The following is a 23,041-nucleotide window of genomic DNA, read 5'->3' as shown; positions in this document are numbered from 1 at the left end:
CTATATGGGGCTCAAAAACAAAATATATTCACCACCAACAATAAATTCACTGACATGTGAGCACATAACATGTGGCTTTAAATATAGCACTAAATTATTCGTCCTCCATAGAGATAGAATGGACTCTGATTCATAGAGCAGGTAACAAACCTAAGGCTCTCAATCACGGCTGAAGGAATTTACGTGCGCTGCAGACATTCACTCTCTGTAGAAGGTCATTGCTTCACAGCCTGGGAAATAATCCCTGCCAGCGGACTTGCAAAGTGCCTGAGGCATCGCTCCTGAGAGGCATAACTCCTCTTCTTTCAAGGCTAGAGGTCAGAGCCATGATCACAGCTCAGTCAAATTTAAAGGAAAATGTATCTAGGGTCAAAAATATCCTAAGGAAAAATAGAAGACTAAAACTAAAAAAAATATATTGTGCTCCTCTGGGCTTTGGGATAGTGATAGGAAAACCTGTTGCAGAATATTAAATGCAGATCTTTTTTCATCTGATGGCTTCAAAATAACTAAACTGAAACTGAATACGGAATCTGATGCATGTCATGCTGCAATCAGTTTTGACGACATTTTTAAATGCTACAAATCCATTTAAATCCTCAACAGCCTAGACATTTTAAAAAAGAAAAAAAATCAAGCTTAAGTGACTTAAACATGAAATGTGAGCATTGGTTCAATGATTAAATTACTGTATCAATTAACTTGAGTACACAGAAAGAATGCTCCTCTTTCAAAGAAATGTTAATTCTGCCCCCGATCAGACAGACCCCTCCTCATATCATGGTTGTTGCTTCATAAAACACAACTCACACAGCAAAAGGGGAGAGATGATTTATAAATAAGAATAAACTGCTGTTTGGGAATTCTTTATAAAATACATAAACTAAATTGATGTTTATGTGAAAAATATAGTCATTTCCATATACTTCCAAGAGTGAAAAACTCTGAAAATTGTTTTTGAAAATCATAAGACAGATGAAATTACCATTAAACTCGACAAAAGTGGCTTGGTACCATAAAAATCATAAATGAGTATATTTAAAGATTAAATGCATTTCTGGATGTACGCATCGCAAAGGGGAAAGTATTTTATTTTGGTCATCTCTGCCAACTGCTATTATATGCTGTCATTTTCAGTAAGGGGAAATGTATTTGCAAAAGCAGAGTGAGCACAACAGGCCTTAAATCAGACAAGTTGGGGACTGCTGACAAAGCACTGTCTGCACTCTGCCTACCAGGGCCCTTGAATATCAGAATTTTATGGTATGTTTTCCTGACATAGCTGATAACATAGTAAACTCTACCATCTCCTTAGAATCTGGAGTACTAACCTACTTCTAAGTTTTCTCCTACTCTTTTTTTTTTTTTTAAGATTTTATTTATTTGACAGGCAGAGATTACAAGTAGGCTGAGAGGCAGGCAGAGAGAGAGAAGGAGGAAGCAGGCTCCCCGCCGAGCAGAGAGCCCAATGCGGGGCTCGATCCCAGGACCCTGGGATCATGACCTGAGCCGAAGGCAGAGGCTTTAACCCACTGAGCCACCCAGGCGCCCCTTCTCCTACTCTTTTAAGGGACCGGACCCCACCCTGGCAAGAAGGAAAGGAAGATTTCCTGATGAACTGATTTTGTCCTTTCAAATCTCAGTTCAGAGATTACCTGGTCACTGTTTCCTGTATCACTTAGAACAGACTATGTTACAGTGAGGTAGCGACTTAACCCTGAAATCTCTTTCAGGGTTACACCAAAAGTTTTATTTCTCACTCATATAAAGTCTGTTTCAAGTCTGGCAGCCATCCATAGCAGCTCCCTCTCAAGGGTGAGTGCCAGTCCTATCTCCATGTGACTTGGTTATCTTAACATGCCATACCCATATTGCCATGACAGGGTAATAAAGATCTGGAGGACAAGGTAATAAGAAGAGAGCAATTAGAAAATCTAAGGGAGGGGAACCTGGGTTGTGCAGTTGGTTAAGCATCTGACTCTTGGTTTCACCTCTCAGTGCTGAGATCAAGTCCTCTATGGGGCTCCATGCTTAGTGTGGAGTCTGCTTAAGACTCTCTCTCTCTCTCCTTCCCCCCCCCCCCCCCCCCCTTCCCTCTGCACTCTCACTCCCTCTCAAATAAATGAATTAATCTTTTTAAAAAAAAAAAAAAAGGACAAAAATCTAAGAGAAGAATATTTTTACAGGAGGAAAAGCTTGTCCAAAGTCCAAAGCAAACTTGGTATATTCAAGAATGTAGTATATTTGTATGATGTATGTAAATCAGAACCACCCCAACTATAGTTATATGTGAAATAACCTTATATCAAAGATCTTATGTGAAGATACTTTTAAGGAATCCACCTCTATATTATCAAGTTTAAAGCATGTTTCCCATCATACTTCACCACTCTCAACTGCCAACTTTATTAAGTGCCTTAGATAGGAAGAAAAGCAGCCATTATCATATTCAATTTTCTAAAAATCAGACCCTCTTCAATTAAAAAAACAATCTATTAGAGAATAAAGCAAAACTACATAAAGTATTAATACAAAAATTTGAGGGGCACCTTGGTGGCTCAGTTGGTTAAATGTCTGCCTTTGGCTCAGGTCACGATCCCAGGGTCCTGGGATCAAGCCCCACATTGGGCTCCCTGATCAGTGGGTAGCCTGCTTCTCTATTTCCCTCTGCCTGCCACTCCCCGTGCTTGTGTATTCTTTCTCTCTTTCTCTCTCTAAGGTTCCTCTCTGTCAAATAAATAAATAAAATCTTAAAAAAAAATACAAAAATTTGAAGGCAATGTGTAAGAATAAGATATATCTCCAGAGAGTATAAGGCTAAATTACCAAATAAAATTATCTACATAAACTTTTATTTCTATATTATCTATTAACTAAAGTTTCTGTCTGGTTGAGGGAAAAATAACTAGATGGATTTTCACTAAATTTTCAGGATACAGTGGCATATTTCTGTCTTAAGAAATAATCTATGTGTTATACATAACATTCATTTGCAGGGCACACAAAAAAGGTAGAGACTAACTTTCCAGAGCAGCTAAAACTAAAAGTACAACAAAAGGTCCATGAAATCCGAAAGGGCTGGTAATAGTGAGGGATAGGCCATTTTGTAAAACAATGTTATAAATGGACAGGACATGGTTTCAAATTTGAATTACAAATTATTCAACTCAAAGGCAATCAATCCAAATTCCATGCACTGGTTTGCAATAACATTAATTCTCATATACACAACAAAATATAGTGTGTCCCAGGATGAGTAGTAATAGGGATATATTTATATAATAATAGTTAATGATTCTCCCAAACTTTCCATTGGAGAATAACTACCATACAACAGAGGTTCTGAACTAAAAAGAGGAAAAAAAAGATTGTTTTAATTTAGGTTTTCCCAAAAGCAAATCCTGAGACAAAGATTCACATGCAATTGCTTATATAGGAGAAAAAAATGGTAGGGAAAGAAGGAAGTGAGCCTGATAAGGAAAGGCAAGCATAAAGGGTTGGTTATTATTAATCATGTATCCATTGTGGATTAAAACCAACAAACCAACCAACAAACAAAAAAACCACTAATTCCACTCAGGATATCTGGCAACCAGTCCAAAGCAGTCTAGCCAGTATGTGAAAGACACAGTTATTTTATATATTCATTCATGTCAGCCTTTATCTAGGGCTACTTCCAGGCAGTATTAATCATCTGGCATTGCAGAGCAGAAATACAAAATGGACCCTGGTGACAAGAAAGAGCCCTCAGACAAAGGAATACAGTGGCTGGCAATTGGGATAAAAGCCAGCATACACTGAAGTGTCAAGAGCAAGGGGATACCAATGGTAAACTAACAATCGTGTGGACAGAAATAATCTAGAAGACCCAATAAGAGAGGGACTTGAGTTGGACTTTGAGAAATGGATTGGATTTGGTTAAGGGAAAGCATTTAAGTTAGGAAAAGTAGCATGAGCAAAAGGTCTGAGGTAAGAAATCATAAGAGGTATCCTAGGTCAGTTATAAGCCAGTTTGCCTGGATCATGAATATACTTAGATATGAGATTCTTGGGAAAATATGGCAAAAAATATATGTTGGGTCCATATTAAGAAAGGTATAAATGTTGGCTAAACAGTTTAAACTTTTTCTTCTAGGTATTAGGGAACCTTTAAGTTTCCAAGCAGGAAATTAATAAAATGAAAACATTACTTTATGGCATCAATGTCCATGTTGGCACCACTCTTGTCTTTGGAATGTAAACTTCTATTGGATAGGATATGTATCTGTTCAATTTCCCTAGGGGAGGAATACATGCAGAGAACCATTCAGTAACCTATTAACAATGAGCACCCCAAATACAAAGAATTGTGGTATCTAAATACCATTTCTAAGGTTCCTTGAAAAAAGTCCGGATTCCAGATCTGTGTAGAATATCTACAAGATGACTTTAAAACATTTTGTTATTCCAGAAAGGAAGCTGTCAAACACTACAGTACCCTGGTCAAAAGAACAAAGGAGCCCACTTAGGGTTCCAACCCTAAATTCAACAATTTGAACATCAAAATAATAAATATTACAGAAATATGGTTTTTTTAAAGATTTTATTTGTTTATTTTACAGACAGAGATCACAAGTAGGCAGTGAGGCAGGCAGAGAGAGAAATATGTTTTAAATAATATCTTTAATGACTAGAAATATATCAAAAATTTTAACATTTATAAGTTCATAAAAATATTTAAAAACTTGAAGGATATTAGGGAACTAACTCATTATTCCTAAAACTAGAAAATAAAGGGAAATTGTACACTTATCCTAATTTTCCTATGTAAACTGTACTTAATGAGGTAAAGCTCTTTATTACAAAAAATAATTTCTCTTAATAAATGTAGTATGGTCAAATTAGAATTTCATCATTTTGCAACTTCTAAAGAAATAATGGAACTAGACAATAATCATTAATGGCTGCTAAAACTATTAGCTGAAAAGTGATGGGAAAATTCAGATTAACAATATTTAGACCCAAAAAGCAATTGCAACATGACACAGACAACCAGACAGTGGGAGCCTCTTAATGTAAAATAATGGGAAGCAAATAATTCCTATGAATTCTTTCTGCCCATTGGAAAAAAATGTTTTTTTAATCTGAATAACCTGTAGATTTAACTACCAGTTCAGGGGCAGCTGGGTGGCTCAGTGGGTTAAAGCCTCTGCCTTCAGCTCAGGTCATGATTCCAAGGATCAGGAACAAGCCCCACATTGGCCTCTCTCCTCAGCGGGGAGCCTGCTTCCCCCCCCCAATTTCTCTCAACCTGCCTCTCTGCCTACTTGTGATTGTTGTCTGTCAAATAAATAAATAAAATCTTTCAAAAAAAAAAAAAAGAACTACCAGTTTATAAGAAATAAGGCAAAAAGAAACATAGGAATACAATTTCTAAAATTCAGAATATGGGACAGTCTACAAAGCAGATAATCATTATTCTTAAATAAATCACAAGAAAAAAATTGTAGAAGAAACTATAGATCAAAAAACATCAACTGTAATGTGGAAACTTTGTTTAGAACTTTGTTTTAGAAGAAGTGTAAAATATATTTTTAAAAATTTGAGACAATTATATTTGATATTTAATGAGTCTTCCATATTACAGAATTATTATAAAAATTTTAGTCATACTAACGATAATATAATTTTGCTCTTTTTAAGGGCCATTTTACATTTTAAATATATATTCATAATTCCAAAAAGTTTACCCTTAAATATTTATCAATAAAATAATATGGTGCCTGGTATTTACTTCACAAGAATTCAAAAAACTGGCATGGCTATATATTTGTAATTGTTTATGCTAGATGATTAATATATGACTGCTCCTTATACTAATCTATTAAATATATGTTTGAAGACAAAAGTTTGGGTTACCAAGACTTTGTACTTCTGATCTTCTGTATGATCCTTGCTATCATTAGAGACTAAAGACAACTACCCACAGAAAGAAGCATAGGGCAAAGCTTTAAAAAGCAGTAATGATGGGGTGCCTTGGAAGCTCAGTCAGAAAATCGAGCAACTCTGGATCTTGGGGTAACGAGTTCAAGCCCTACACTGGGTGTAGAGATTATTAAAAAATAAATAAAGAAACTTAAATAAATAAATAAATAGTAAACATTTTAAAAAGCAGTAATGAAAGCACAATGCCAAGGAGTATACATAACTTCACTGTGAGAAGAAAAAGCTTCCAATGTCTCAAATTCATTCAGGAAGCAATGGTCAGCCTTAGCCAATTCAACTTGCTGATTGCCAAGGTGGCAGTTTGTAAAGAAAAAAAGCCCTGGTCTAGGAGACTACCAACAGCTAGTTCTGCAAGCTCGGACTCACGTAACTTTAGGTTTTGGAATTTGAAAACACAATAAGTGAAATAACAGCATGAATGATAATTGCATTGTGAGTACTAACTCTAAATTCTAAACTTCGTAAGAGCTTTAAACGCATTATCCTCTTTTAACCGCATAATCCAAGGAGTTGTGGGCACATAATATATACTTTTTAAAGGACGATTAAATGAAGTAGGCAATAATATACGGTACCATTTTGCACATAACGAGTTTAGGTTCAGAGGTGCACACTGTTTTAAGGTCACGCATTGGAGTAAGCTGGTCCAGCCAATATTCCAGGTGGAAGAATGCTTGGAACATGCATGCCACTCCATCAGACCATACAAGAGAGGAGGTTAGGGGACTGGGTGTGAAACACTGGAAAACTTAAAAAACCTCTTCCACAGACCTACAGCTTTCCGTCGGCCGCACCACACTTCATAGGTCTAAGGAAGACCGGCAAAGAAAACCAGCCTTTCACTCACCCCCAAGAAGCTGGATGTCACAGCCTGGACCTCCCGCCGAGGCTCCCGAGCGCCTTCGCCAACCTCCCCCCCCCCCCCCCAAACCCCTCCCCTTCACGGATCGCGCACTATTTGTGACCGTGAAACTACATTACCCATAAAACCGTTCGAGAATAGCGAACCTCCGCCGGAAGTCAGGAAGGCTGAATCCGGCGCCGGGAAGAGTGAGAGTGGGGTTTTCCCGGTGTTGCGGCTCTATCCTGCATTCCTCTACTCTGGTCACCTTTGGGTTAGTAGCAGCAATGAGTAGTTAGTCGGCCCCGGTGCCTTCCTTGGGGTGGGTGACCAATTCTCAGTACTTTTTGATCTCAGCGCTGTTGGCCTGGCCATGCTGGGTGGTTTGGCGCAGCCTCGGAATGCGGTGAGGGTGCAGGCGCGGGAGCTATGGGCTGGTAGCCCGGCTTCACAGAGAGGGCAGGGGATGCCGCCGGTAGGCTGCGGTGGCCTTTGCAGCCCAGTCTGTGAGGTGGGGAAAACGAAGTGCTGCCTCCTCTGTATATTCCCGTTTAAAAGGAGTCTCACAGAAGTGACAAGAAAGTAAACTATCTCAAGGCAATTAAATGTTAGCAGAGACCTTGTGTAGGTGGCGCTTGACCTGTTAAATGGCCACCTCGAATGCTGAAGGCCGTGGAATTCGTTAAATCGTCATGGACTTCACTGACGGATCTGTATTTGAACTCTGCCCTGTCTCTTTAACCATGTGGCCGTGAGCGAGTCGTGGGCCCTCGGTACTTACCGGTAAAAGTTGGGTGTCGTTTGCTTAAAGGGCCTCTCAGAATGGTCTGTGTTCATTTTGGAAAGCAAGGACGGCATTTGGCTAAGGGAATCACCTCATCCTGCCTTCAGATTCTTACCTTGTGGAGAACCTGTCAATGAGAAATGAAAAAATAAATCCAGCAGGAGAACTGGAGTGCAGATTCTGTGTGATTCTCTGGAAAGAGAAATGGTTGTTTCTAGATGGCTATGCTGCCACCAAAAAAAAAAAAAAAAAAAAAAAAGCTAAGGGAGAAAGTATACATTTTTCACTGCCTTTCTTCTGAGAATATTGTAGTCATAAGAATTGCACCGGAGATAGTGAATGGTACTTTGTTTTTGGAGGACAGTTTTGCAGTCTGCCCTGTGGAGTGTCCTGTGGGGAGGGTGTAGAAATGACTATGACCTCAGAACATGACACAGTAAAATATTGCTTAAAGTAAACCTAGCTGAAGAACCTGTGTGGTGATTTTTTGGAAAATCCGTTTTAGGGGAAAGGCAACTTGAAAGGGACACTATCCATGAGTCAGTATACAGCAATGATCCCAAATGAAGTCCTGAAAAGTTGTAGCTTTTGTTACTGATAATATTTGTAAAGCATTTAGAAATCTCAGTATGAACAGAACAGCGAAGTAAATTCTACAGTAAAGAAATAGTTTTCTCATATAAAAGCCACTCCACTAATTTAAATTATAAACACATTTTCACCATTCCTGTGAGTAGTTTTTTAAGCCTTTTATTTTAATCCCAGTATTGTTAAGTGTTAAAATTAGTTTCAGGTGTACAGTCTTGTGATTCAGCAGTTCTATATGCTATTGCAGGCTCATCCTGAGTATACTTTAATCCCCATCACCTATTTCACCTGCCCCACCCCCGCCGACCTCCCCTTTGTGTAGTTAAATTTTACCTTTTTATAAGTAGCAGGAAGATAAAAACACGAAAAGTAAATTTTCAGCCCATTTTTCCTTAAATTTTGTTCATACTCCCTCGACTATAAAACTGATCAACCAAATTGCAGTGTGGGAATGCTAGAGACGGCACTCAAAATGTATGGACTATAACCTTTTCTTTTTAACCCAAATATCTTAATGCTTAGATTGATAGAAACTAGTTAGAATCCAAATCAATTCTTTTTTTTTTAAAGATTTTATTTATTTATTTGACAGAGAGAAATCACAAGTACACTGAGAGGCAGGCAGAGAGAGAGAGAGAAGGAAGCAGGCTCCCTGCTGAGCAGAGAGCCCAATGCGGGACTCGATCCCAGGACCCTGAGATCATGACCTGAGCCGAAGGCAGCGGCTTAATCCACTGAACCACCCAGGCGACCCCCAAATCAATTCTTAAATAGCATTTCACTGAACAAAAATTAATACCTTACAAAAAATATTTTATTCTCATAGAGAACTTAAGCTTGAACCATTTCCACAAAGAATAGCTCAGTTTGTGCCCTACCACTTTCAATCCACATTGAGATGAAATTTATTAAGAGGTATGAAACATATTTTCTATATTTTTTTCTTACTGAAACAGCAAATAACAATGCAAAGTTAATGGTTTAAAAAGCTTCTTTGATTCAAATTTTGACAAACTGACCAAATGAACAGGGTTCAATAATTGATCCAAAATATATTGTTACCTGATTTATGACAAAAATGATAACTGCAGTGCAATGGGACAAATTGTAATTTCAAGAGTGGTGCCAAGTCATACGGATTATCCACTGGGATAAAAATGTATCTAGCCCCTACTTCATACTATGAACCAAGATCAATCCCAGATGGATTGTAGAATTAATTGTGCACGGGAAAGCAATAAATTGTTTTCATGTGAAACTTAACACTATTTTCGAATAATCAGCTGTAGGATAATAATTTTCCTAAGGGAAGGCACCTGTTTCTGGATACTATAGAATCTAAGAGAATACTAGTCATCATCTGCTAAAAAACCTCTGACTTGACTTACGCTTTAACTCCCCTCATTCCTCTGATCTATATTGAAATCCCTCCGGAATACTTCAGAGTCCTCCTCCTCATAATGTTTGTTTCCTGACACTCCTTCTCAAGGATATGCCTCCTTATCTTTATTACCAACGTTCTTCATACATTGTTATACATCCCATGATGAATTATATTTAAAATTAAAATTATATTTAAGACAATTTTGAAATGTATGCTGTGATGACAATTGACTACTAATTACCTTTTGAAGAGTATGTAATTTAAAAACCATAACTGTCCTAATTACATCTGTATGTAGGTAATGTTCCACCATTGAACAAATAGCAGTTGAAAATGAGGATTTTTTTTTTCTATTTTCCTCTTTTTAAGGAAGAAATGTCTTCTATAAAAAGAAGCCCAAATCAAGAAATAATTTCCCAGTTTCACTATTCAGCAGCAGAAGGAGATATTGCCAGGTTAACAGTAATCCTCAGTCATTCTCCATCTCTTCTCAATGAAACGTCTGAAAATGGCTGGACTGCTTTAATGTATGCTGCAAGAAATGGGCACCCGGATGTTGTCCAATTTCTACTTGAGAAAGGGTAAACATTTTAGGGACTACTACTTGAAGGGCTCTGGTTTAATTTCTGGGTTACATACTTCCTTTTATATTTTTCTTGTAGCCATATTTATACCATTGGGCTTGTAAATAACTCACTGACCAGTTTTATGATATAAAAACACAGCATAGTATCTAACTAAAAGCCTTTAACTCCATTTGTTGAGAGAGAAATCCTTCATACTTAATATCAAATCAAATTTATGAGTTAGTCTAATCCTCTACTCCCCAATAGAAAATGTAGATCTACCCACTATGACTATGAAGAACCCCTCATAAAATTTTAATTTCTTCTTATATAAAACTTACTGTTTTTATTTTATAATTCCCCAGAAATACTAAATATCTATCTCTAACTTTTCATCATTTATTATATCTTTTAACCTTCCCATTAGTAAATTATGTCCTAAAAGGGAAAAATCTACATAATAATCATTAGTGGGGCTATCATATGCATCTGGAAACATTTTATTGTAATAAATATTAAAGAAAATGTTTATTTCCTATTTTATTTTTCTTTCCATCTGTAGGTGTGACAGATCCATTGTCAATAAATCAAGGCAGACTGCACTGGATATTGCAAAATTTTGGGGTTATAAGCATATAGCTAATTTACTAGCTAATGCTAAAGGTGGGATGAAGCCTTGGTTCCTAACTAATGAAGTGGAAGATTGTGAAAATTATTTTAGCAGAACACTATTAGACCGAAAAAGTGAAAAAAGAAATAATTCTGACTGGCTACTAGCTAAAGAAAGCCATCCAGCCACAGTTTATATCCTTTTCTCAGACTTAAATCCCTTGGTTACTCTAGGTGGCAATAAAGAAAGTTTCCAACAGCCAGAAGTCAGGCTTTGTCAGCTGAACTACACAGATATAAAAAATTATTTGGGTCAGCGTGAAAAGATCACCTTGATTTTTCTTGGAGTAGAACTTGAAATGAAAAAAGAATCATTTAATTATGCTGGAGAAGTCCCAAGAGAAGAAGAAGATGGGTTGGTTGCCTGGTTTGCTCTAGGTATAGATCCTGCTGCTGCCGAAGAATTTAAGCAAAGACACGAAAATTGTTATTTTCTTCATCCTCCAATGCCAGCTCTTCTGCAATTGAAAGAAAAAGAAGCTGGTAAGAAGTGGATATGGTTTACCTATTGGTAACAATTACTTGTTGGTAATGATCGGGGTTTTGGAACTGGGTTGGAGTTATACATATCTTCATTTTCTAGGAGGCGTGCTTTTTTCAGTAAGCAATGAAATTAGGCTATCTTCATTAGAACTTTCCTAAATTTCTCATTCTAGGGTACTACTCTCCTGAGCAGTTACAGTAGTTTTAATCAGCCAAAATTACTTTCCCCAAAATTAATCCTAATGTGTGCTAGTGTTATTTGATTCTTCAGTGAATAATTATTGAGCACTTGCTACACACTAAGCATGATGGCAAAGACTGATTATTTTGTTTTCTGTTGCTGGGTATGCTAGTTCATGTGGGGCCTTATATGCCATGGTTTTATTCCAAATTGCCTTTAAATGTTGTAACCTGACCTATGGTTTTAAAAAACAAAAACAAAAACCCTCACTCTGCCTGCTTTGTAGATCATGATTTGTAGGTAATTAAGTGTGAAGTTAGAAGTCTTGTTAAGAGGGGATTGGCGATTACAGTAGTTTAAGTAAAGAGATTGCAGTGGATTGGTTTGATGGAGCAAAAGGGAAAGTTTGAGATGTTCTGGAGGTAAAACTGATCAGGCTTGATCAGTGTAGAGGCTATTATAAGTGAGAGAGATGATAGTACCCTGGACCACAGCCTGACTTAAGGTGATAATGGTATAGATAAAGAAAGGGGTTTATGTTCAAGGTATATTTTAGAGAGAAAATTATCAGCATTTGCTGATGGATTGGGTATGGGATATATAATGATGAAAGAAAAGATCAAGAATGATGGGTAGGTTTGAGAGTTTAGTAATTTGGTGTATAGTGATACTATTTCTTGATTAATATAGGGTAACAGGTTGAGCAAGTGAAGCAGGACAGTCTTGAAGTAAATAAATCAAGATTTTAGTTTTGGGCATATTCAGTTATAGAGGAGGATATTGGAATCTGGAACACAGAGGTGAGGTATGAAGTGGACATACCCATATGGGAGTCATCAACATAAAGGTGATATTTAGATCTCAGGAAACTGAGATGGGGAGTTGAGAACAAGCAAGAAAGAGCGCCTCAGAATCATACCTTAATTCCCCTAAATGTTGAGGTCAGGTAGAAAGAGAGGAGCCATCAAAGGTATTAGTGACAGTGTGGCCATAAGGTACGAGGAAAACAGGAGAATGTGCTCATGGAAATCAAGAGAGCAGAGTATTTCAAGGAGGAAGTGGTCAAATATATTGAATGCTGTAAGATAGACCAAAAAAAATTTTTTTAAGGGTCTTTCATTTTGGTAATAGGAAGCTGTTGATGAATTTGACAAGAGGTATATTGATGAAGTGGAAAGAATATAAGCTAAATAAAGGTATCCTCAAAAGTTAGTGGGAGGTAAGGAATGTCACCTTGTCATTGTCCACCTTCCCTTAGGAGATGTGTGGTGGGTCCTTTCAGAGACTGCTTAGATTATCTCATCCCAAAGTCTGGATTGGTATGTTTTAGTCTCCTCATCTATGGAGAAAACATTGCACTTTTTAAAGAAAATATCTTTTCTCAGGCCACTTGGGTGCTCAGTCATTAAGTGGCTGCCTTCAGCTCGGGTCATGATCCCAGAGTCCTGGGATCAAGCCCCTGCATCAGGCTTCCTGCTCAGTGGGGACTCTGCTTCTCCCTCTGCCCCTCCCCACCACTCGTGCTCTCATTCTCTCTCAAAAATAAATAAATTATTTTTTGAAAAAGAAAATATCTTTTCTTTGTAGCTATGTAATTTTAAGATCAAAAGGGTCTCTCTCTTCCTCTCTCTTTTTACTAGCAAGAAAACTGAGGCCCTTTTATTCACTTGCTGTGTAAACTTCCACAGTTAACCTCTTTGTGCCTCAGTTTCCTCCTCTAGAAAGAGAGGATGATAATACCTACATTATAGGATTGATCTAAACATTAAATAAAATGAGGTAACCTGTTGAACTATGTAAGTATTTTTATTCATTTCACATAAAATATGTTTGTATTATTTGTCATTTGTATTATCCGCCAATACCCCACTATCCTCTGTATCAGACGGGCCAATAGAAATCTAACTGTTTTGTTCCTCATAAATAAATAAATGATACATATGAAGATCTTTCTATGATGCGTCACACATAGTTGGTACTAAATAAATATTAGCATTTCTTATTGAAACAATATTGAAATAATGTAAGTAGCACAAATTACATATTACAAGATGACATAGTAAGGAAATATTTACTGTTGCCTACGGTTCATTGAATTTCAGTATTAATTTGTTTTTATGCATGGTTTATTTTGTTTTTCCCAGTTTAAAACATTGTTATTGTTGTTTATGGTCACTTTGCTTTTTTTTCAAAAATCCTTAACCCAAATAATGTGTTTTAGTGAGAGCAAGTGTCAGGCAAATGCAAATGTAACATTTCTACTTTTACTGTTTCAATTATAACATTTCTGATCAGGCCATATTCTTTTTTGAAGTACCAGGGTAAAGGCTATAGCCAAAGTATATATATTTTTATATATGTATATAGAAGATTTATTCTAGTAGGCATTTTTTTCATGAACAAAGTTAACCATGAATGTTATAAATGAAGTATTTTTTTTTAATATTCTGTGCAATTTCCAGTTGTAAACAGGATGTGTTTCATGGTGACATGGACCGGTACTAGTTTAGGGACCCAGGAAAGGAAATTCCTGTAGTTTTCTATTAATATGTTCTTTATAGTCCAAGTCTAAATTAGGAAGTGTCTACATAGTGTATTTTTATAAGAGTCACTATTATAAAATCAATATTTGTAAGTTCACTAGAATACACTAGAACCTTGTGTATCTAAAATTTAAAAATCACCAATTGTAAAAGCCTGACCTAATATAGTATATAAGACAGGTGTGCTAATACCTATCTTACATAAGAGTTGCATCTTATTAGTTCAAATTAAAGTTAAATCAGATTTTCATCTGTCATCTATTGGATTAAATATTTGATTTCAAAAGAACTATACATTATAAAAATACGAATATGAAAATTCTTGATCACCTAGCTATTCAGAAAATATAGTGTATGCCTTGACTTATGAACATTTTACTTTGATATTAATTTGTTTACAGTTTATCACAGAAATAAAACTTTTTTATGCTTCTCTTAAAGGGGTTGTAGCCCAAGCAAGATCTGTTCTTGCCTGGCACAGTCGATATAAATTCTGCCCAACCTGTGGAAGTGCAACTAAAATTGAAGAAGGTGGCTACAAAAGAGTCTGCTTAAAAGAAGACTGCCCTAGCCTCCATGGTGTTCACAATACATCATATCCAAGAGTTGGTAAGCTTTTTCTTTTACAGTGAAATTTCAGCCATCTGGAATCTTAGGGAATAAGAAATTCTGGGAAGACAAGATTTTGAGTTTTTGAGGGGTTCACCATTTTATTAAAACCACATTTAATATAACTTGAGACTATAAGTATTAAATATTAAATAGTTTCATGGCTTTTAAGTAAGGGACATTGTACATAATTAGCCTTTTTTTTCTTTTAAGATTTTATATATTTATTTGTCAGAGAGAGAGCACAAGCAGGGAGAGTGGCAAAACATAGGGAGAAGCAAGCTCCCCGCTGAGGAAGGAGCCTGATGCAGGGCTTGATCCCAGGACCCTAGGATCATGACCTGAGCCAAAGGCAGAAACTTAATCTTACTGAGCCAGCCAGGCATTCCTAATTAGCCATTTCTTAACTCTGAGTTAATCAAAATGAATTTTATGTATTAAAATACATGATTTCAAAAGTCTACCAATCTGGATCTGCTTAGTGCAGAGACCAAAAAGAATAAAATAAAATAAAAATAAATAAAAAACAACAATTCAGTACCTGTTCAGGACATCACCAAGGCAGTACAGGCTGGAGCTAGCATCACTCGTGTTGCCTACCTATACATACCTTCTCTCCTTCTAAATGCTGCTTTGGAGCCTTCTATAGGTTTGGAAATATGAGAACCTCGTCCTTTAAAACTTGTGAAAAAATAATAATAAACGAATCAATACCTGAGGAAGTCTCCTGAGAGTAAAATGCATGACTTTGTGACACCTGGTTTCACTGCTCAGGAGCCTTTTCCGTTTGATTCCTGTTTTCAGTCATGATCTAGCAAGGAGAATTCACTGCATTAATGACTTCTGGGAAATAAACTCTAAGTTAAATTTTATGTTTTTAATGGCTTAAACTTAGTCATAGAGCCACTTTAGCTTTTAAAAACATTTGTTCAAGTTTGGGATGGAAGGGAGAGGAAAATTCGTATTTACTATGGTAAAATTTGTATTTTCTTCATGCCATATAATACCTACTCTTGGAATGTCTGGGTAGCCCACTCATTAGGCATCTGCCTTCAGCTCAGTTATGATCCTGCAGTCCTGGGATTGAGTCCTGCGTAGGGCTTAAGAAACCTGTTTCTCCTTCTGCCTGCTGCTCCCCCTACTTGTGCTCTCTCTCTCTCTCTTTCAAATAAATAAATAAATTATTTTTAAAAAGTGCCTACTCTAACATTTTTATAATTAAAATATATGCCTAGCATACAGTAAGTATGTAATACCTGTTGCTATTAAGAAGAAGGCAAAATTGATCTTTCTTTACGTATCATATTCTTTGCAGTTTCCCTGAAATATTCTGTCATGAGGCAGAAAGAAACAGTCTCATAATTAGAAAAGAGTCTTGTTCTTATAAGGGCTATACCTTTTTATTATACTATTTGACAGTGACTTTACACAATGAGTCCTATCATTCACTCATCTGATTTTTTTTAAAAAACAGATCCAGTAGTAATCATGCAAGTTATTCATCCAGATGGGACCAAATGTCTTTTAGGCAGGCAGAAAAGATTTCCCCCAGGCATGTTTACTTGCCTTGCTGGATTTATTGAACCTGGTAAGCCTTTATTTAATAATTTTAATAATAATCTTCCTTTAACTTAAAATTTCCAAATAAAAATTTTAGGCGGCATTTGAAAATTATCATGCTGTGAAATTGGGCATTTTTAAATATCTTCTGTGTATTTTGAGTGCTGTAATATTTGTTTTTACTAGAATAATTTTGTCCATTTTAATAATTCAACATTTCTTCTTTCATATTATTGCTATTACCAAAGTAACTGCATGACTTACACCTTACTTCCTTCTTTACTAGACCCAACTTTTGTCACCTTATCAAAGAGGCCTTCCCAAATAGCCCCAAATACATTAGTTAGCATCATACTCTGCATTCACAATTCTGTCATCCTGCCTGACTTTTCCCTATAGCGCTATTACTACCTGACATGGTTTGTATGTATGTATGTATTTATGTATGTATAATTGTATTTATGTATATGAGATTGTATCTCTGTATTTATTATATGATGTATGTATGATGTATCTATTTATCTATCTACTCTTTTCTTATCTTCTCATACCAGAATGTAAGTTGAGTAAGGGCTAGGACTTTATTTCATTCATCATTATAGCCCACACCCTTAGAGCACTGCCTTATATGTAGTAGGAGCTCAGCAAATATCTGTGGAATAAATGCTAATTAATATATGTTAATTAATCTTAACTTCCAGTATTAATCTGCACTGATAATAATAGTAGTAAACATACTTTGTGCACACTCTCTTTTGAAGGCTTCCCAGATATTAAATCATATGATCCTCATACAGCCTTATAAAGTACATACTTATTACAGCCGTTTTACAGATAGGGCACTGTGGTACAGGGGCTGAATCACTTGCCCAAGATCAAACAGCTTATCAGTGATAGGGCAGGAATAAAAACCTGAGCAATTTGGCAGAGTCCATGCATGCTCTTAATCACTATGCTGTCTCTAATAACTCTACGCCCTTTTTTTTTTTTTAACTGCTTTGTGCCATTTTATTTATAAATACTCTTCAATTCACCCATCTGCTGTCAGACAGTTAGTTTATATCTGTTTTGGCTATTGCAAACAACACTGCAAAGAATATTATTATACTGCTCCTTGTGCACATTTGCAAGAGTTATCAAGGGTATACTTGAGAGTAGAATTGTTGGCTCATAGGTTATAAGCATCCTAACCTTTCATAGACATTGCCAAGTTGCTCTCGGAAGTGTTTCTACCAATTTATAGTCTAAAAGCACATGAAATGTTCTATTATTCCATATCTTCACCAAGTTAGGATTTTCATACTTTATAATGTCCTAATCTGATAGGTATGAAATAGTCTTATTGTAGTTTTCATTTCCCTGCTGTTGGAGCATCTTTTTCAAATGTGTTTTAGGCATCTGATTTTCTTTTCTCTGAATTTTACATGTTTATACTCTTTGCCTAATTTTTTTTTTTGGTTGTTTATCTATCTTTTCTCATTTCAGGTGTTTTGTAATATGTATTCTTTAGCTATGGTCTAGCAGATATCTTAACGCTAGTCTATGATTTACCTTTCCACAATTTTTTTTGGTGAACATGAGTTGATTTTAATATGGAAATATAGCATCTATTTGAAATAAAAAGTTACATTTAAATAGCAAAATATTTCTAAACTTTCAGATAAACTTAGAAAACCTTCTCTTTATTCTATTTCTCAATTCTAACAAATCAGAATTAAAAAGCACATTTTGGGGTACCTGGGTGGCTCAGAGGGTTACGCCGCTTGGCAGGGAGCCTGCTTCCCCTCTCTCTCTGTCTGCCTCTCCACCTACTTGTGATCTTTCTCTCTGTATCATATAAATATATAAATATCATATTTATATGACTTATATGATATTTATATATGTTTATATATATAATATATATATTTATATATTATATATGTCATACAAATAAAAATAGATATGTATTTATATATATATAAATTTAAAAAAAATTTTAAGTACATTTCTAGGCACTACTTTATTTTATCATAACTGAGTCAATAGTCATCTAGAAGAAAAAAAAATCATTTAGAAAGAAAAAATACTGTTTCTTATATGGTTTTTAAACTTTTAGTGTTAATGTAATTTTCAACTCTTTTCAAGAAAGTTATCTGCAGTAATTTTTTAACGACATAAAACAGTGTCAAAATTTTAGTAAGGAAAAAGCCATTTATAAAAATCTTGGAATGGTAATTTGTAACTATTTAGTGATAATATGTAAATGAGATAATATATAAAATGTTTGCATAGTGTTCAGCTAATAGCAGGTGCTAGATAGTTGTAGATGTTACCATTTTTACACTGTAACCAAAAAATCTGGACCTTCAGGAAAAATTTTGGGGCGTTTTGATTATGTATGTGGTCATATACTTTAATAATTTTTTTAAAATTCCAGTCTAGTTTTAGGCTTCTGCTTTCAAGTGCTTTGAATTGGGTTTCTGTCCAAAGTGATTTCCAAATGTTTGAACCATTCGGAGCACAAAATGTCCAAGGCATGTTCATCAGCTACTTGTTCTTTTGCCCCATTTGATTAGGAGAGACAATAGAAGATGCTGTTCGGAGAGAAGTAGAAGAGGAAAGTGGAGTCAAAGTTGGCCATGTTCAGTATGTCTCTTGTCAGCCATGGCCAATGCCCTCCTCCTTAATGATTGGTTGCTTAGCTGTGGCAGTGTCTACAGAAATTAAAGTTGACAAGAATGAAATAGAGGATGCCCGCTGGTTCACTAGAGAACAGGTAAAGTTCAATTTAATTTCCTTCTTCTATTGATTGTTCTCTGACTGTATCAGTTTGGGCATGCAGCAGGGATACATGTTTTCACCAAGTTGAATGAATGGTATGGCCCACCCATCATGCATGGATTACAGTGTAATTGATGTGTCCTATACCAGCTCATTCTGTGAGGTTCTTTTAGTTAATGACTCTGTGCCATTTTCTAATTTCAAGTGCCATTCCTTCAGATTAATGATGCTTTTCAATGGACTTAAAATAGGTAAACATTATGAGAACTATGAGAAACAGGAAGATTATTCTGAGATATTTTGTATTTTAGTTTACAGCATTAAAACAAGTAGTCCTCAAAAAGTATCAGTAAAAATGCTTAAAATTTTTGAAAAGTTCTTGTTCTTTTTAAAATGTGCTTAAGGACACAAATAACAAAACTATATACCAAAGATATATTCACAAAAACTTTTTAAAACATCTTCCTTCAGTAGTATAATGAAAGATAAATTACTTGTCTGTGTTTTGCTTAACCCAAAGTATTTGTAGAGAAAACAAATGGATGCACTATTAGTAATGAAGAGTGAAATCATTTCTGCTTTGCCTAAACAAAATTTATTTTATGTTCAACTTCACAAAGGACAAATTAAGTGTTTTTTGGAATTTTATAAAATGGAAACTGTTGGAAAGTTGATTTTACTTTGAAAATAAGTGTGGAGGGGCGCCTGGGTGGCTCAGTGGATTGAGCCACTGTCTTCGACTTGGGTCATGATCTCAGGGTCCTGGGATCGAGCCCCGCATCAGGCTCTCTGCTCGGCAGGGAGCCTGCTTCCTCCTCTCTCTCTGCCTGCCTCTCTTCCTACTTGTGATCTCTCTCTGTCAAATAAATAAATAAAATCTTTAAAAAAAAAAAAAAAAAGAAAGAAAAAATAAGTGTGGAGCATGTACTTTTCTTTTTCATGTCCTTATTTTCATAAGGGAATATGCTCTTCTGGAATATTTTTACAAATTGATTCATTAACTCATTGAATCAACTAAAAGTACTGTACTAAATTTTGCATATTGAACATGGATGTTGTCACTTTGTACTGTTGTTACTCACTGTAAAATAGTCACATTTTAGTTAAATTGCATAAGCATAGAAGTAGTACTTAAGTTATGACAGTGTTGAAATCCTAATACATTTTATTATGGTGTATTTTAGGTTGTGGATGTTCTGACCAAAGGGAAGCAGCAGGCATTCTTTGTGCCTCCAAGCCGAGCTATTGCCCATCAGTTAATCAAACACTGGATTGGAATGAACCCCAATCTCTAAATCAAATAACTAGATTTTGAGTATTAATTGATTTCTAATAACTTATTCCTCAAGTGAGATTGGAAATATTTATTGCTCTTTGGAATGTCACAACACAGTATTGGGTTTCCAAAATAGTTTCAAAACGTACTTTCCATCTTAACCATAGAATCTGTGTTTTTGTAAGTTAAAACTTTGCCTCAGTTTTTGTTAAATCCAAGTCAGCCTGTCCAAATATTAAACAATATTTCTATTAAGAAAAATCATGTTATAAAGATGGATACTCTAAAATGTAAACAAACCTAAATTCCAGTGCTTCTTTAAAGCATTAGACTGCTCACTAAAGTTCTATTCTTGAGAAATAATTTTAATGAATTTTAAGCTTCATTTCCAGTCACTGTGTTACCATAAAGGTTCTTTCAGCCGTCAGTAGCTGATTTTTGTTCACTTCCCATTGTATTCCACTTTTTCTCCTGGTTTCACTGTTCTAGCAGTGGTGCTGTTATAGTGCTACCATGTGTCTGTTTTGATCAGTGTTAAGAATTTTCTACTTTAACAACTCTGCTAGTGATCAGAATACATGCCTTCGTGAAAGGAGAGTTTAAGTGAGAGCATACCATTATGTATGGAACCTCCCCCTTAAACCTAAAATCAATTAATATGTATAGTTATTTATTACACTCAAAGTTGTTTTTAAGACAAATCAAAATTCTTTGCTTTCTCACTGAAATCAAGTATATTTGAAGAATTCTCCTCAAAGATCAGATGTTTAATATTTCCCAGATAGGTTTACATATTTAATAAAAACACTGGCTTTATGTCATTCTGTGATAAGGGATGTATCTGTATTAGCAAAAATTATGTAATCATTACTAATTATATTTACTAAACTGAAATGCAACTTTTTGATTTTGGCCTTATTTCAATACATTCAAAGAAGCCTTTATAAAATAAGTATATCTTAGAACTGAATCAGCAAGATTCAGAGAAAAGTAAACTGTAGTAATTCACAATTTCACAACATAGAACTGTCATATTTTATAAGGCTATTTTGAAATTGTTTTAAAAGCTAGTCTATAAATATATAAGTTTACATAATTTGGCTCTTTAGTATTTTATGTTAGAACTGGAAGAGACCATAAGGATAATATATGTAGATCGGTGACCTTTTATAGATAAAGAAAAAGAAATCCTGAAAGGTGAATTTAATTAATTTAATCCATTAAAGTTGAATCAATTAATTAATCGATGAAAGTTACACAATTACAACTTACCATTGTTCATACAATTAATTGTAATTATAGTTAAGTTGCTTAATTTTAACAATCTGTCCTATATAGCCTAGTGCAGGACTCTTCCTCTAGTAGGAAGTAGAAACTACTATTTAAATTATGGGTAAAGTTAAGAAATTAAATGACAAGAAGGAATGATAAGACGAAATTAGGAATAAGGAATAAAAAGAAAAAATTTAATTTACCAATATTGTTAATTAAAATTTTAGAAACTAAAATCATTTAACTTAAATATAATTTTCTTAGATTAAGAACTTTACTAATGAACAATGATTTTCTTAGTAACAGATGAAATGTTATTGGGATCAGGAATTTGGACAAAATTGACTTACATTGGACATTAAGATACATAATAAAATTTGAACTACATAAATACATAGAAAACTATGTGCCTTGATTCTAATGAAGTGGGACTTAAAACTTAAGGTTCAGTTTTACTCCAAATTTACTTAGAGATTCTAAGATTACATCATAAAGTTCCAGGTTTCCATGTTCAGGTAGCAAAGTAAAATATAAAATATCAACAAAATGTAGTTATAAATTTAGCTTTGGTTATTTAATCCTATGCTCAGGGAAAATCAGTAAGTAAATTGTTGTTACTAATAATCATTCTTAACATTGCTAACCTCTGAGGTAAATAACTGCATGTAAGTGAAAGGAATAGCAAAGAAATTTCAGAGGTTCAAGTGCCATGAATGTATTCTAATGGAAATGAAGGTAACAATATATTAAAATATTTATCCATTTATTCTGTTTTGTGTGTTATGTATTTTTTAATATGTTTTGATAAATGTCTTCTGAAAAATGAAAAAGCCAAACTTTAGTCATCCTCCCTTGTTTAATGATGTGTAAACAAAAAGTATAAAAGCCCTTTTAAAAGTGGTCCTACCTAGAAAAATTAAATCTTTAAGTCATATGTGTATATATACACACATACAAACATACACGTAGACATTTGTATACACAGTCAATAATTTTTCATCATCAGATTTGAAGTTATATGACTAATGTCTGTTTTTATCACTTGTCTCAAATTACCAATCTTTGCATTTTGAATTTTCCACTGTTTATTGTTCATGGAAGGGCTAAAAGAATTAGAAGCACACATATTTAGTTGGAAAAATTACTAAGTAACTTTCAGAGATCAGGTTAGAGATTTGGATGAAGACAAAAGAATGGAACAACAAAGGGTGAGACCATGAGGTGGAAGGAGAGAGTATGTTTGTTAATAAGCCAAATAAACCCAATTAAATCTCATATAAAAGTAGATAGCTGGTTCTAGAACTATGTCACTAATGTGTATATAGAAAATAATAGGTGAAAATGTTCTGTAAAACAAATCCATTAATTATTGATTAACACAACACAAATTTTATTACAGATTAGAACCAACTATTAGGTTCTGAATATATACATACATATATGTACAAACATATATACATATGTGTGTGTGTGTGTATTCAAGCAAGGGAGGAGTAATAGCTGTTGAAATTTATGTATGTGTTGTGGCAAAAGGCAC

General features: G+C 34.9%; 1 protein-coding gene and 1 long non-coding RNA gene across 5 annotated transcripts in view; one reads left to right on the top strand and one right to left on the bottom strand.

The window, feature by feature from the left end:
• The window catches only part of LOC132028829 (uncharacterized), a 290,655-nt gene extending 283,750 nt beyond the window's left edge, over positions 1-6,905 (bottom strand). For both annotated transcript variants that reach the window (XR_009407561.1, XR_009407560.1), the window contains exon 1: positions 6,833-6,905. This is a non-coding gene — a long non-coding RNA (uncharacterized LOC132028829). The remainder of the gene's footprint in view (positions 1-6,832) is intronic.
• An 82-nt stretch (positions 6,906-6,987) lies between these two features.
• Positions 6,988-22,270, top strand: NUDT12 (nudix hydrolase 12). Of its 3 annotated transcripts, none has more exons than XM_059418328.1 (7): positions 6,988-7,100; positions 9,956-10,163; positions 10,711-11,300; positions 14,466-14,633; positions 16,108-16,221; positions 18,752-18,951; positions 20,141-22,270. In XM_059418328.1, the coding sequence occupies exons 2-7, from the start codon at positions 9,958-9,960 to the stop codon at positions 20,249-20,251; spliced, it is 1,389 nt and encodes a 462-aa protein (XP_059274311.1). In that variant the 5' UTR covers positions 6,988-7,100; positions 9,956-9,957; the 3' UTR covers positions 20,252-22,270. The 3 variants fall into 3 exon arrangements, with proteins under 3 accessions (XP_059274311.1, XP_059274312.1, XP_059274310.1); XM_059418327.1 differs by having other exon boundaries at positions 6,989-7,100; positions 9,952-10,163; XM_059418329.1 differs by lacking the exon at positions 16,108-16,221 and having other exon boundaries at positions 9,952-10,163.
• Positions 22,271-23,041: the final 771 nt, after the last annotated feature.

The sequence above is a fragment of the Mustela nigripes genome, chromosome 12 (genome assembly GCF_022355385.1).
Source record: "Mustela nigripes isolate SB6536 chromosome 12, MUSNIG.SB6536, whole genome shotgun sequence".
NCBI classification, from domain to species: Eukaryota; Metazoa; Chordata; class Mammalia; order Carnivora; family Mustelidae; genus Mustela; species Mustela nigripes.
Note: the sequence above shows the minus strand (reverse complement) of the source record. Positions and strands in the feature narration are given on the sequence as shown.

What these genes read in the sequence shown, in the direction of transcription:
- NUDT12 (XM_059418328.1), top strand. Translation starts at nt 9,958, where the DNA reads ATGTCTTCTATAAAAAGAAGCCCAAATCAAGAAATAATTTCCCAGTTT. An exon ending in ATTGAAAGAAAAAGAAGCTG is followed by an intron (nt 11,301 to 14,465) that starts GTAAGAAGTGGA and finishes CTTCTCTTAAAG; the next exon opens with GGGTTGTAGCCCAAGCAAGA. An exon ending in TACATCATATCCAAGAGTTG is followed by an intron (nt 14,634 to 16,107) that starts GTAAGCTTTTTC and finishes TTTAAAAAACAG; the next exon opens with ATCCAGTAGTAATCATGCAA.